Source organism: Anguilla rostrata, chromosome 18, assembly GCF_018555375.3.
Source record: "Anguilla rostrata isolate EN2019 chromosome 18, ASM1855537v3, whole genome shotgun sequence".
Lineage (NCBI taxonomy): Eukaryota > Metazoa > Chordata > Actinopteri > Anguilliformes > Anguillidae > Anguilla > Anguilla rostrata.
The window spans coordinates 7,385,259-7,400,612 of record NC_057950.1 but is presented as its reverse complement, the minus strand read 5'-3'; the positions used below and the strand labels follow the sequence as shown (position 1 = coordinate 7,400,612).

At 51.1% G+C, this 15,354-nt stretch overlaps 1 protein-coding gene across 5 annotated transcripts in view; it reads right to left on the bottom strand.

Annotated features, from left to right (window-relative positions):
• LOC135245329 (adenosine kinase-like) overlaps nucleotides 1-15,354 on the bottom strand; it is a 152,586-nt gene that overhangs the window by 5,327 nt on the left and 131,905 nt on the right. For all 5 annotated transcript variants that reach the window (XM_064318346.1, XM_064318349.1, XM_064318347.1 and 2 more), the window contains one exon: nucleotides 11,850-11,964. In XM_064318346.1, coding sequence (XP_064174416.1) covers nucleotides 11,850-11,964 — 115 coding nt within the window. The remainder of the gene's footprint in view (nucleotides 1-11,849; nucleotides 11,965-15,354) is intronic.

Here is a 15,354-nt window from a genome sequence, read left to right as displayed (position 1 = left end):
TAAAAACACCTGCTAAATGCTAGTAATGTTTAATAAAGAGATATTGTGAGAAAAAAGCTGCAGGCCGACCGGGCCTTTAAAAGCAACCCACAGCCAGTCCGTCTGAGCAGAGGCTTCCACCCCCAAACCAGGCTGCGGATCGTATCTCTGATAATTAATTACATAAAACTCAGATCCTTTTGGGGTCGACTAATTAGCAGCCAAACGACTTTGTTTAATTAATGCCGCTGACGAAGCGTGCTGACCCGCCTACCTCCCGAAACGATTAACTCAAAAAATCTTAAATGCAAATTATGCAAATGGTGATTCACAGTTTGTCATTTATTCCACAATTAAATGTTGAGATGACTAATTGGGACTCGATTTAAAGGCATACATTGTCTTTCATACATGTGAAAATTAACAAATGAAAAAAATTAAAAAACTCTAAATAAATACCAGCAAATACATTTTAACGACCATCTAAAAATTTCCATAAAATATTAGTAGTTAATAAGTACATAATAAAATGGACCTATTTAGACCCTTTGGCTTACAGCATATAAAGAATATTAAATAAACAAGACGATTTGGCGGCCATTCTGTTTATGTAAACCGAATTCGGCTTTAATGGCGGCTCGTGTTTCTTCTCTGCACTTGGGTAACCTCAGAAGTGACAGAACGTCCTGCAGGGACCACAGTCCAGTGGCGCCAGCTCTTCCTCAAATAACAGAGCACTTAAAGAAGCCCTTCTCTATCCGAAGGAGCAACAAGCAGGGCCTTTCATCGGCATGGCGTGAATGCACGGAACACCAATCAACTTCTCACAGGTCAATGTAAAATCTATACGTACTATAGCGAAATGATAACAAACCGTACCGGGTGACAGTTTATTGAGACAACTTTACCGCAGAGCTGCAGCCCGCTGAATACGTTTAACGGTTTGATCCGGGCCTACAATGGCTGTCAATACCATTGATCCAAACGTTACACCGGGCTGACCCCGGCTGAAAAGCGGGCCTCCGATATCTGCGGCGAGGATGCCGTCGTCCTATCGACGGCGAGCTAATGGGAAACGTCGGCTCGGTGGAGGTGGTCAGGATCCAATCGATCGAGGCGAGCCGCGGCGCCATCCGCCGGAAGCCGCCGCGAGGCGAGCCACCTGCATTCTGGGATGCGTCTTTCCCCCCATCGATCAGGAAATACCGATTTTAGGACCGTCAACCGGAGGTGGAGAACTTGCATGTGTCACACACAAGCGCTCGGACAAAAGCGCAAGCAGCCTTCGACAGCAATAAAGCGGGATGCTATTGGTCTGAGATACAATTAGGGCCCGAAAAATCAACATATCCTAGTTACATCAGGAAAAATGCTACCCATGTCTTTTGCCACAGTGTCCAGTCATCAGATATAGCTGATGCAGATTTGCACTCTCAGTCTAAGCTAGGAACAGCCCTAACTAGCGAGCAGTGACAGGACTGGAGCGGGCCCCCAGGTAACCACACGCTGACGACTCGTTACTGCACAGCGAGACGGTCGCAAGAACCTGCTCCTCACGACCGCACACCGGGTCACACCCCACCACAAATAACAAACCCAGCGAGCGAGCTTTATATGCAAGCCCAAAACACGCGCACACACACATGCACACACACACAAGCACACACACACACGCACACACACACAAGCACACACAAACACACGCACAAACGCACACACATGCCCACACACAAACACACGCACAGACGCACACACATGCACACACAGGCGCACACACATGCACACGCACACGCACACACATGCACACACACACACACAAACACACGCACAGACGCACACACATGCACACACACACATGCACACACATGCACGCACACACATGCACACGCACAGACGCACACACATGCACACACACACATACACGCACACACAGACGCACACACAAACACACGCACACACATGCGCACACACAAACACACGCACAGACGCACACACATGCACACACACACATGCACGCACACACATGCACACACACATACACGCACACACAGACGCACACACAAACACACGCACACACATGCGCACACACAAACACACGCACAGACGCACACACATGCACACACACACATGCACGCACACACATGCACACACACAGACGCACACACATGCACGCACACACATGCACACACACAAACGCACACACGCACACACATGCACACACACAAACGCACACACATGCACACACAAACACACGCACAGACGCACACACATGCACGCACACACACACATGAATGTACAGACACGTACAGTACACATATGCACACACACACACAAACACAAACGCATGCATGCATGCATGTACATGCACACACACACACTGCACTGCAAAGCAAAGTGAAGCACCTGGAACAGTGCACATCAAAATCTAATACTGAAAGGACTGCAGCTACGTGCAAACGCTCAGCTCAGAGGAAGCAGGAAGTAGAGGCGCTGAATACTGTGAGGGTGCTGGGGAAGAAAGCGTCTCAATGGCATGTGAGTTTTCCTGATTAATCAGAAAAGACTAATTTTTCAGACCCCAAATGTCTGAGCCATAGGCAGAGGACTTGGGCATGTCATAAGCACACACATTAAGGGACTCTACTCTATTGAACAGCTGATAGGAGGAGAGAATATTCAGCATTAAAGACACAACACTAGAGACCACAGACTCATTTAGGCTCTGAAAATCAGCGTTTGCTGATTATCCAGCAACAATTAGAAAAACCACATCCCTGTCTGCTCCACGGCCACACCCACCACCCCCACCACCCCCCTCCTCCTGGTGGGCGGAGCCAGACCCGCGCGAGCTCATGTCCGGGGGCATTGATGTGCAGCGGCGTGTGATGTGGTAGGTGGTTCCCATAACCTTCCGTGGTCCGGAGCAAGCTGCGCGATTGATATGCTAATGAGGCCGGGGCGTGTGAGAGCAGGAGGGGGGGGGCTGGTGGGGAGGGGAGGGGGGCACGCGGGTCCAATGCAGGCGCACACATTCCGCAGCCACGTTGCATTTTAGAAGCTTAACAAAAAAAAAACACCAGCAAAGGCAAGGAGCTGCATTTCAGGCACAGAGGCAGGCAGATAGATTCAGGCACTGAACTCCAATCATATCTGCTTAAATGTAAAAATGACGCATGCACACCAGACCTGGGTCAAATACGTATTCGTTTTGGATTCAAATACTTTTCTACGCTTTACTGATCTTGTCTGGTGTCTTGGAACCACTCTCAAAAAGTGCAAACTGCATCTTCATATTGGCAGGCTCAATTACACCAGGAAAGATCAATAGAGCACAGAAAAATATTTGAATCCAAAACAAATACGTATTTGACCCAGGTCTGATGCACACCGAGACAAAAACACTAATGCATGCATTCAAGTGCATGAAGATACAAACAGACTCGCACATGTACACTAAAATTAATTAATATGGAGTTTGTCCACCCTTTGCTTCTGTAACAACGTCCACTCTTCTGGGAAGGCTTTATACTAGATGTTGGAGCACTGCTGCAGGGATTTGCTTCCATTCAGCCAGCAGAGCATTAGTGAGGTTGGGCTCTGGTTGGGCTATTAGGCTTGCAGTTGGCTTTCCAACTGATCCTGAAGGTGTTGGGTGGGGTCAAGGTCAGGGCTCTGTGCAGACCAGACCATTGTCATGCTAAAAGAGGAAACAGGGCTGCTGGGGAAGCACAGAATCATCTAGAATGAGACTCTATGCCGCAACATTAAGATTTGCCTTCACTGGAACTAAGGGACCGAGCCCGAACCATGAAAAACAGCCCCGGACCGAGGGGTGTATGAATACTTCTGGTCATATAGTACATCTCTAAAGAACAATAAAGGTGCTGGGTTCATGGGTAAGGGGCTACCAAATGTGGTGACATCTATAAGTTTGTTTAAAAATGCATGACATTTTAACAAGTCTTCATATTACTCACTCAACATGAAAGTTTAAACGGTCATAAAGCACTAATTCTTCACCACTGCGTGTGAAACCGTTTCTGTCCACTCGGAAAAAAAAATCCACTGAGCCGTAACCTCGTACGCCAGCCGGCATGTTCGCCAGGTTTATTCCACTTTTTCACGTGAGCAAAGACCGCGCAGATAAAACCAGATTTAAAAAAAAAAAAAAAAAAAGCTCTCAGGTCTCAAGACAGGATTCATGTGACCCAGAATTTAATGGGGCGCACCTGGGTTTTTCGACGAGACTCCGCCCCGGTCCGAGCGCCCATCCATCAACGTCCCGAGTCGCCCGTGCCAGGATGCGCGCGCGCGGTGCAATAAAGGGCTCAAACTTTTTCGGGTAAAGCTGGAGGGCATCTCGAGCCGGAGCCCCCCCCGACGAGCGAACAGTACACTAATTACCCCCGCTGTTCACCAGCAGCCACACCGCGGGCCGGCCACGCGGCGAGGGGGAGGGGCTTGCTCTGCGCCATCAAACCACAAATTAACAGCGCGGAATACATAATGGATTACACCGCAAATACGAGCCCGTTTAAAAAAGCAGGGGAGTTGGCCCGAGTGCGAACGAGTGCAATTTACCCAGCCACGCAACAGACGGCTAAACTAGGGCAGGAGGCTACGTAATCAAAACAGAGAGGAGAGATCTTTTTTTTTTCTAAAGAGCAAAATATTATACTATAAACATCACCTTCGGCGCTGTTCCTGCCCTGACCGCAGCCGAGAGTGACTTCCCCTCCCGTACTTCATCAAACGGAACGGTTCGCATCAATTTTAAAATCCGAAACAGATTATTGAACTTGGCGGCAGCCCTGGTTGAAGCCGCTCTCTATTCCAAGAGCGATTTTATGTTAATGCGAAACACAAAGAGTCCATTGGCACGGGCCTCTAATAGCCATGCTAATTAAACCTTTTCTGCCAAAGTCCCGTTGAGTTTGTTGTTACTGGCTGGCAGTCTGTCTGTAAACACCTCGCTCTGGTCGGGGAAAGTTTTTCTATTTATTGTGACTTTACTCTTCTCTCGCTTTACGAGCTCATGTAGAAGCCGAAATCGTTTTCCACGTGGACTCAATCAAAGGGATGGAGGGGGGGGTAATCGCACGTTTACCTCCACGAGTAGCGTTGTTTACAGGTTCTGTGCCCTACTCGCAATTCGGCAAAATGTTATCTATGAAACGGGGAGCGGAAACGAGCCGAGAGGTCCAGAAAGAGGAGGATCCCCGAATTGGTTCCACGGAACGGTTCCTCCTGGACCGCGCCTGGCAGAAGGAGGAGGTCCGCCGTGAATGCAGTTCTACTTCCTGTTCTTACTTAGAACCGGCGCTGATCATAAGATTCATTCCATCAGAATAAGCAGCAGGGTTATGCACACGGAGCAGCGGGATTACGTACAGGGAGCAGCAGGATTATGCACAGGGAGCAGCGGGATTACGTACACAGGATTATACACAAAGAGCAGCGAGATTACGCACAGGGAGCAATGAGATTACGCACACGGAGCAGCGGGATTACACACACGGAGCAGCGGGATTACGTACAGGGAGCAGCGGGATTACACACACGGAGCAGCGGGATTACGCACAGGGAGCAGCGGGATTACGCACAGGGAGCAGCGGGATTACGCACACGGAGCAGCGGGATTACGCACAGGGAGCAGCGGGATTACGCACAGGGAGCAGCGGGATTACACACACGGAGCAGCGGGATTACGCACAGGGAGCAGCGGGATTACGCACAGGGAGCAGCAGGATTACGCACACGGGATTATGCACTTGGAGCAGCACTATTACGCAGGCAGAGCAGCGGGATTATGCACAGGAAGCAGCGAGATTATGCAGGTGAATCATGCTGTTGCTCTTAAAGAAGCAGCTGTGTCCCTTTGAAAGCAGCCGCTCATGTGATCCTTTGGCCTGGCTGCAATGCGGGGATGTGTGTGGGGGGTTGGGGGGGGGGGGTGGTAATTAAGGAGAGACAGGCTGGTTACCCCCACCCCCCCCGCTGGGCCATGTCACATGTCACAGACTCTCCTTAGGACGCCCCTAATTACTCTGTACTGTCAGAGCTCAGGAGTGTGTGTGCGCGTGTGTGTGTGCATGGATGGGTGTGTGAAAGTGTGTTTTGAATTGTGTGTGCATGAGACGTGTAAGTGATTGTGTGTGAGAGTATGGGTGTGTGCAGTGCCAGCAAGTGTGTGTGTGAGACAGAGAAAGAGACTATGTGCGAGAGAATGCGTGCGTGCTCGTGCGATCGTACGTGTGTTTACTTCAGCGCAGTGTCTGTTTGCGTTTGGGGCGGGATGTTGTGCAGCGTGTCTCTCTCTGGTTGTGCTTTGCTCTGGCACAGCGTCCTGCTCTTAAACTGTGGAGGGGCACACGTGGCACCGAACGCGACGCCGTGGCGCGGAACACGGCGGGCCAATCAGTCCCAGGCGGGCCAGGGCCAATGCCACGCCCAAATGCCCAAAGCAGAGGCCCGCTGCCCTATCTGACCCCCCTCTCTGAGAACGCCACGGCTGACATCTGTTCCCTGATTGGCCGACTCCATTAGGGCGCATCCCGCTCGTTACCCTGCCGCGGCGTCGGGCCGCATCGCAAATCCGCCTGCTCAGCAGAATCCTGGCACCGCGCGGAGGTTAACGAGAATCACGCACTCAGATCCCCGCAGCGTTTAAATAACAATCAGCCACGTCAGCCAAATATATATGAGCTGGGGTTCCCGACCCAGGTCCTGGAGACACGCACAAATATTCCCGCCAACTCCGGAATCATAAAGAGCTTTTTATTTACATTTTTGGAAAATTGTTTTTAATGAGTCGGTTGGAATGCCGAATGAAGGATGATTTAAATAATGTCATAAACACTCATATTACGAAGAATGAATGCTCCGCGCTCATTAAAAGACTTCATATGATCCGCTCTCAGCTTTCTTTTGATGTGATCTGTGGTGGCAAAAAGTTCCTTTGGAAAGAGGTCAGATTTTGTACCGATTAAATGGCAGACCTACAGCTGGGGTCATATGCGCTGAAAGTATGACATCAGATCACTGAAGCTAAACCGTTTGCTGAAAATGAAGAGTTCATAAAAAGGTAAACACGCCGAACCCATATTGTTATGGGGCGTCGGGTGGCTTGGTCAGTTGAGTGGCTGACTCTTGTGTAGCTAAAGCCTTTCATTACCTGCTATGGAACTTTCTGTACTGTGATCCCATCTCTATCTATAACCCCTCTCTGTACTGTGATCCCACCTCTATCAGTAACCCTCTCTGTACTGTGATCCCATCTCTATCTGTAACCCTCTCTGTACTGTGATCCCACCTCTATCAGTAACCCTCTCTGTACTGTGATCCCATCTCCATCTGTAACCCTCTCTGTGCTGTGACCCCATCTCTATCTGTAACCCTCTCTGTACTGTGATCCCACTCTATCGTACCCTCTCTGTACTGTGATCCCATTTCTATCTTAACCTCTCTGTACTGTATCCCTCTCTATATCTGTAACTGTACTGTGATCCCATCTCTATCGTACCCTCTCTGTACTGTGATCCATCTCATCTGTACCCTCTCTGTACTGTGATCCCATCTCTATCGAATCTCTTCTGTGATCCATCACTATGTTAATCCTCTCTGTACTGTGATCCCATCTCTATCTGTTACCCTCTCTGTACTGTGATCCCATCTCCATCTGTAACCCTCTCTGTACTGTGATCCCATCTCCATCTGTTACCCTCTCTGTACTGTGATCCCATCTCCATCTGTTACCCTCTCTGTACTGTGATCCCATCTCTATCTGTAATCCTCTCTGTACTGTGATCCCATCTCTATCTGTAAGCCTCTCTGTACTGTGATCCCATCTCTATCTGTAACCCTCTCTGTACTGTGATCCCATCTCCATCTGTTACCCTCTCTGTACTGTGATCCCATCTCTATCTGTTAACCTCCTGTACTGTGTCCCATCCAGAATGAGAAACAGCTCGCGCAGAGAGCTTCTCCGGGAACAGGACTGGGAGCCCCTGACTTACAGCATTACATTCCACAAATGCACCGATGGAGTTTATTAAGCCAGTAAAAAGTCCAACGCTAATTCAGCGCTAACAAAAGTCCAAAAGGAACCGCATTTACTCTGTAAGAGTTGATTTAACAATGAACAGTGTACATGGTGCTTTAGATTCCCGATCAAGTCAGATTAGCATCTGATTACTCACAGATTTGTAGTTTGTGGGTGGGGCTCTGGAGCGTATGCTGAATTAATGTGGTTCTAACGAGCCCCGGCGAAGCTCGGTGGAAGGAAAAAGCTTACGGCAAAAAACCTTGAAACGGGGTTTAAAAAAAAAAAAAAAAAAAAAAACCCCGCTCGGAAGAAATGATGCGTCACGGCTGCTCTTTTTACGGCGGCGCGATGGCCTTTACGGAGAGCCGCGGTGTCAGAGACGGGTCGGCTCAGACCGGGAGCGCGTCTCCAGGGCGGTCATTAGAGCCGCCGCGCACCTTCGGAGATCAAACCAAGAAACAAAATGGAGTCACGGCCAGAAGCGCACGCCACCACAGAGAGGGGCTGAGAGGGTAACCGTGGGAACAGAATGATGGGCAGCTGAACAGAGCTTACCCTCTGGGGAAGCAAACAGCTTTTTAACCCTTTTTAAAGAGTAGGTCTTTTTTTCTTCAAAATCGACAGTTACATCAGCATTAGAATGTTCAGTAAAGAACATTCTGATAGCATATTTGCTCTCTTACACCTTAAAGGGTTAATGACCAAGCTTCAGATCAGCTCTCAGAGAAAGAGCAATCAGTCCTACTATTACATGCACCATTGCTATCACACAGCAATGTGGTCAGCATGTAATAAACTCCTAGACTAGACTACATTTGGAAAATAAATGGTCCCTATTGGACGCAGATAAACTCTGCTGGAGTTGATTAAACAGTGAGAATCTTGCTGTGAATAATTAAGTATCCAGCAGGTGGGCAAGAAACCTTGAGCTCAACAGGTGGGGGGGGGGGGGTTGCTGGTCCTGATGAAACAGCATCATCCCAGCCGAATGAGACCACTGCCCCCTGGGAGAGTCGCCCCGCAGGTTCGGCTGCCAGTCGACGCCGCCATGGCGTGGATTCGAAGCCCGACCACGGGGCCTGGATTCGAAACCCCGCCGGAAGGCCCACCCGAGTTCCGAAACAGTGCCTTAGCAGGATGAGCTGCCCTCTATCTGATTATGTTCATATGACACCATTCTGCTTCTGCTGGAAATGCCCTCAGTTTGATAACAGAACATACAGTACTGCAGTACAGCGTGCTTAAAACAAACAAACAAACAAACAAATAAATAAAACACACTGCAACCTATTTCTGGAAGACAACACAAGAGCCAACAGCATTTAAGAGAGATCCTGCTCTCATTTGGAAGTGTATCAGTCTGAAGGTTTAGTGTTGCTGTTATCATCAGAACTACCCTGCAGAACGACTGTTCACTAGATCTTCGCACCGGAAATATTTGGGCTTAATTTAGCAAGTTGACAGGCAGGTGTAGCTGCGCAGTTTTGCTGTGTCACCCCCCCGCCCCACCCCCCCAACATCTAATGGCAGGAAGTGAGGACCAGCCGCCCACATCAAAGGGAAGACAAAAATAACAACACGCTGCATCTCCGAGCAGAATAGCGCCGTAACCCCCTTCCTGTGCCCGCCCCCGCTCGTTATTAAACGCCGCGACGCTACGCGGCGCGCGGGGCCTAGCGCATGATCACATCCCGGTCGAAAAAAGGACAAATTGGGAACGAAAGGGGAGATCAAACGGGTATCAGAGCCCCGCCTCTGGGGGACGAGGCTCTTTAGTTCCCTTTTATTCGGCCGTTTGTCCCGCCCCGACTCGGGGACGCACGCCTGCGCGCCTCGCCTGCCGTTTGCGGCGCCCGCCTTTGAAGGTGACATCAGAGCGCGCTCCGCTCGTCCTCCCGGCACGCACCTCATGCATTTTACATAAAGTTCATCGAGCCGTGCGGGACTGACGAGGGGACTGGGGAAGGGGCGGGGGGGTTGGGGGGGGGATTGGGCGGTGATCGCTGCACATCGCCACGGATACGCATTCTGGACGACGGTGGCCGGGGTGGTCTCGAAGCCGGGGGTTTGGTTTCGGTTTCGCTGGGGTGAAAAGGCGAAGCTTCTCGCTGGAAGAGCGGCTGTGATTATCGGAGTGCTCCAGCCCGTCGACGGGGACTTAGCGCCCTTAGCGTTAGCGAGACAAACGTGTTATTTTCACACTGAACACCGGGCGCTCTGGAGCGGAGATTAACGCTCTGTTGTGGAAACGGCGCATTAAAAAAGGGCTTTCCTCCAACTCCGTTTCCCAGAATACACCCCCACTCCCGTTCCACAGGGCCAACCACAGGAGAATGCGTCTTCCCCAGACCCAACCAGAAAACTCTGTGGGTCTACACCTCACGGTTGAGGGGGGGGGTCTGATTTGGGGTTTAGCGATGGGTGAAGTGTTTGTTTTTCTTTCACTTTTTTGAGGAGACGTAATGAAAGCTGGCCTGGCGTTCGCACCACCGTTCCCGCCGGGTGGCCATTCCTGCAGCGGGAAACGCAAACAGCGCCCTGGGAAAGGGGGGGAGGGGGGGGTACCCCACAGAGCCACACAAAGCCTGGGGCTCAGAGCGGTAATCTAACACCCTAATCTCTCCACCAGGGAGAGCCCAGCCACGCTCTCCCCGGGCAGCCGCAGCGGGATTACCGCCTGGCCTTTCTCTGGCCCGGCGCGCCGGCGCAACCCTGACGGGAAACGCAAAAAAAAGCCCTCCGTCACTCGCAGGCAAGCCACCGAAATCAAGCCACGATCAAAACGACAACGCCACGCAACGCCAAGTTTTAATGAACGCCACGGGAACAAATGAGGCTCCAGCAGTAATGAAGATCTAGGCATTTGTGTGAAACATTTGAGGGAACAAACTCACTCAAAAAGGACAGGTGATGCTGAGACAGGCGCAACTTGTGTACAGTGGATACACGTCAAAAAATGAGAATTGAGCAGAATCTTTAAAATAAAGGAAGTCTTGTTCTGACAAACACACATCATTAGAAAAGGAGAACTTCAATTTTATACATAGGCCTGCCTTTCAACCACACACACGCACACCTACGCACACAAACAAACACACATACACACACATATAGCTAGATACACATATATAGACACACACACACACACACAAACCATGTTCTTCTGATATTCCGTTAAACTTATCAACTCTACAGAACACACCCAAACCCTCAATCAACTCCGTTTCCATAGCAATGTCTCCTAGTGCCACAGTCACATGGATATGAATAGGCATGTGTGATAGGTCACAGCCAAGGATGAATCCTTATCAAACACAAGCAGGAAAAGCCAGAGATAATCACTCATACTCTTTGATTAAAATGATTTCTTTTGAGGCTGCCCACCAATGTTGATCAGTGCAAATTTACAAACTTCATATCTGCACACATCACAGGATGAAATGCTTTTGTAAAGGATTTTCTAGGGCAAGATTCATCCAAGTAACCCATGTAGCAATAACTGGATTAGGCAATGTGGTTTTTACACGGTAATTAAGAACAATAGTTAAAATACAATTTTATCTAAAACACAGTGACCACTGTGCTCAACGTCTAAGACAAAATTGGCTTACCAAAAAATAAATAATAAAAAGGCATTTTCAGTGAAGACTGTTGCTAGCTAGCACATCACTCCCCATCAACTTAAGTTTCATAATCACTGTCCCTCCTATCAGCTCACTGGGTGTAAAACCAGCCCCCCCCACAGATGCCACACTGGCTGCTTTTTTTCCAATGAAGAGGGGAAAACCAATTTGAAGGAAGCCTTATCCCAAGAGGGCGATGTTACCGTCGGCCAAAATGGTGCCGTCCTTCCCCTGCGTGATGACGACGACTCTCTGCCTCTTCTTGTTCACCTTGGGAAGGTTCTGGGCTTTCTTCGCAATCTCTTCAATATCCTCCGTCTGAAAAGGGAAAAGAAAATTACCCTGTTACTCTAATCCTGAGCTACATTTCGAGAGCACTGCCTAAATCTGATGATGACCCCACACACTTCTCGAAACAAGGTAGCCGACAAAATAATGTCACGTCCCCCGTGAGTGCTTGGGAATGATCTTCTCGCATCATGCTTGAGTTATGCTCCATTAGAGAAGTACAGCGGTTGCGTAACACTGGAAAACGTACGGTACGCCACAACAGACATTCATCCCCCTCGCAGACGGTGTTTTCTGGAAAGGAGCGGGGTTTCGAAAGGCCGGTCCTGAGAAACGCTGCGTCGGGACAGGCTAGCCGCCCGCGCGCGCTCCTGTCAGCGGCGGGAGGAAGCGGAGCGGCGCAAAATGAACGTGTCTGAGGCGCGGAGAGAGATCGTCAGCGATAGGCTCTCCCGATAGCGCTCGACGTTAGCGCCCGTTCTCGCCGGCAGCAGGCGGATGTTGGATGTCTTGTTTCGCCCGGAGGCGATCTTTCAGCGCTGCGAGAGGCTCCGTCTGGAACAGAGTCACCTGTGTCACCTGCCCTTTCGTGACTTTGTATCTCTTTGCTTTTCTCTCGTTTTCCGCAAATCGTTTGCCTATTTTATTTTTTTAGAAAAACAAACCAGAGGCTTACAAAATGGAGATGGAGGAAGCCAAGTTGACTAAACGGGGTGGGGGGCATGTTCTGGAGAATGGAGGTATGAACCTGACACAGGTGAGGAGGGGGGCATGTTTCTGGAGAATGAGGAGGTCTGTACCAGGCATAGTTGAGGAGGGGTGTGTTTATGGAAAATGGGCAGGCACCTGGCACAGGTGAGGGTGGCGGTGTGTGTTTCTGGAGAATGGGGAGGTATGTACCAGGCATAGTTGAGGAGGGGTGCGTTTATGGAGAATGGGGAGGTATCTGGCACAGGTGAGTGTGGGGGTGTGTGTTTCCAGAGAATGGGCAGGTATTTACCAGGCATCGTTGAGGAGGGGTGTGTTTATGGAGAATGGGGAGGCACCTGGCACAGGTGAGGGTGAGGGGGCATGTTTCTGGAGAATGGGGAGGTATGTACCAGGCATAGTTGAGGAGGGGTGCGTTTATGGAGAATGGGGAGGTATCTGGCACAGGTGAGTGTGGGGGTGTGTGTTTCTGGAAAATGGGCAGGCACCTGGCACAGGTGAGTGTGGGGGTGTGTGTTTCCAGAGAATGGGCAGGTACCCAGGCTCAGGGTATTTCTACAGTGCAAAGCTGAAGCAGAGACCAGGGCCAGGGCAGGCCCCGCCTAATGGTCGTGCTCGGAGGAGACCTGTTCCACCCGCTGCCAAAGCCAGCTGCTTCCATATTTCTCCCCAATGACTTCTCCCCTACAACCCCCCCCCTAAAAAAAAACAAAAAACTGTTTCCTCGTCCCATGAAACGTCTGGAGTTCCTCGCAGATTTCAGTTTCAGACCTCAGCTCGCAGACAGGAAGCCAGCAGAGCTCCGGCAGGTCGTTTCTGTTAGCAGTTGGGGAAATAAATTTCAAAAAAACCCGTGAGGACAAAATGGTGGACTCCCCCCGCTGGCAGGGTAATTTATAAACCCGTCTGACTTCAGCCAAACCGTACGGTGCTTTTGAGCAAGGCCTTAGCCAAGCCATTCGTAGGCACGTAGCGCTTTTTCAGAACGCGGCAAACTGCCCCGCAAACGGCGAGCTCGCACTTAAACGCATGACCTTAAACGCGTCTTTAATGCGACCGCTGACACAGAGCCCCGCTCGAGGGCCCCGCTGGGCCTCGTAACTATAGAGACCGACGAGGGAAACGGGAGACCCGCCGCCGCGGCGAGCAGTCTGAGCGCGGCCTCGTAAACAACAGCTGTCTGACGGCGTGACCTCACGCCGCATTAAAACACCGCCACCGCTGAACGCCCCCCCCCCCCGGGCGCCTCACCTGAAGACGGAGCGCTTACATCACGCTCCCCGCGCCCGGGAAAGTTCAACCCGGCGGTCCGACGATCATCGCGTCGTTAGTTCAATTCCCCGCATCGATTCCCAAGTCCTGACAGTAAATCTGCTGCCGGATGCCGCTCTGTACTCTTATTAAACGGCGAGAGGAGGCTAATAAAAAAAAAAAGCGGTACGTCCTGTGCGTTATATCTCAACCTATCTGTCAGCTAAGCATCAGCGATTTAAGGGAAAACCGAAGGGAGTCACGCCGGCGTTGGATTTCTGTTTAATCGCTCGCCGCTCGTTTCCGCGCGACTCTCGCGGAACGGCGGCTGGCGCGCGGCGCTCGACGCGCACGGCGGCCTCAGCGGCGGACGTACGGCGATAAGGCTACGCGCTCGTTTTTTTTAAAGACGCGCTAACAAAACACAAAACCGCAACGCTGGACGTCGTTTAAAAGCGCGAGGGGTGAGATGGGAAGGTGTTTCATTACAGCCAGAGAGAGGAGCCCCAGACTGAGAATATCGGGGAGGGGGGGGGGCGGGGGGAGGTAAGTAGGGCGGCGAGGGGAGGGGGGGGGGGGTGTCACACGAGGGGGGATTTGCGGGGCTTGTAAAACGCGCGTCTGTTATATGCATCCTGGCAGCAGCAAACACCCACTCAGAAACAGATGTTTAGCCGGAGTTTAAGGGCCTTGAGCAGAGAAAAGAGCCTTTATCCTCCTCCCTGCGCACGTACCGCACGCACGCGCACCGCACGCACACGTACCGCACACGTACCGCACACACACGTACCACACGCACTCGCACCGCACGCACACGCACCGCACGCACACGTACCGCACGCACACGTACCGCACGCACTCGTACCGCACGCACACGCACCGCACGCACACGTACCGCACGCACTCGTACCGCACGCACACGCACCGCACGCACACGCACCGCACGCACACGTACTGCACGCACTCGCACCGCCGTCCGGGCTTTGGCTCGCCTTCGACCTCGCCTCGCATTTCCACCGCGGCTGCAGCGCGCTGCCGCGAGGCGCTGGGACACCAGCCTGCGAGAGAAGCGCTTCAAGCGCCGCGAAAACATTCTGATGGATCGCCTGTCAGGAAAACAGTTATTTCAGGCGAAAAAAAAGCTTCAATTTAAATGGTCACAGTGGGTCTTTTTTTGGCTTCACCTCAACAAAAAGAGTTGATTTCACACACGTTGCCATAAAGTCTTTTTGCAGCACACTTTTACAACTCATACCAAAATCTGGTGTCTGATATTTTCTGCAGATTTTGGTTTTTTTTTTTATTTGGGGGGGGGGGGTATCTTTGCTCTGTGAAAGGGGGTGTGTGAAATAGGATGGGAGAGCAGTCCCCACATCTTTCTCAGGCACTTATCCCAGCGCAGCGTCAGCCCCAGGGGATTGTGGGTCCCTCGCCATGTGCTCCCCTTTGATCTAGGATCAC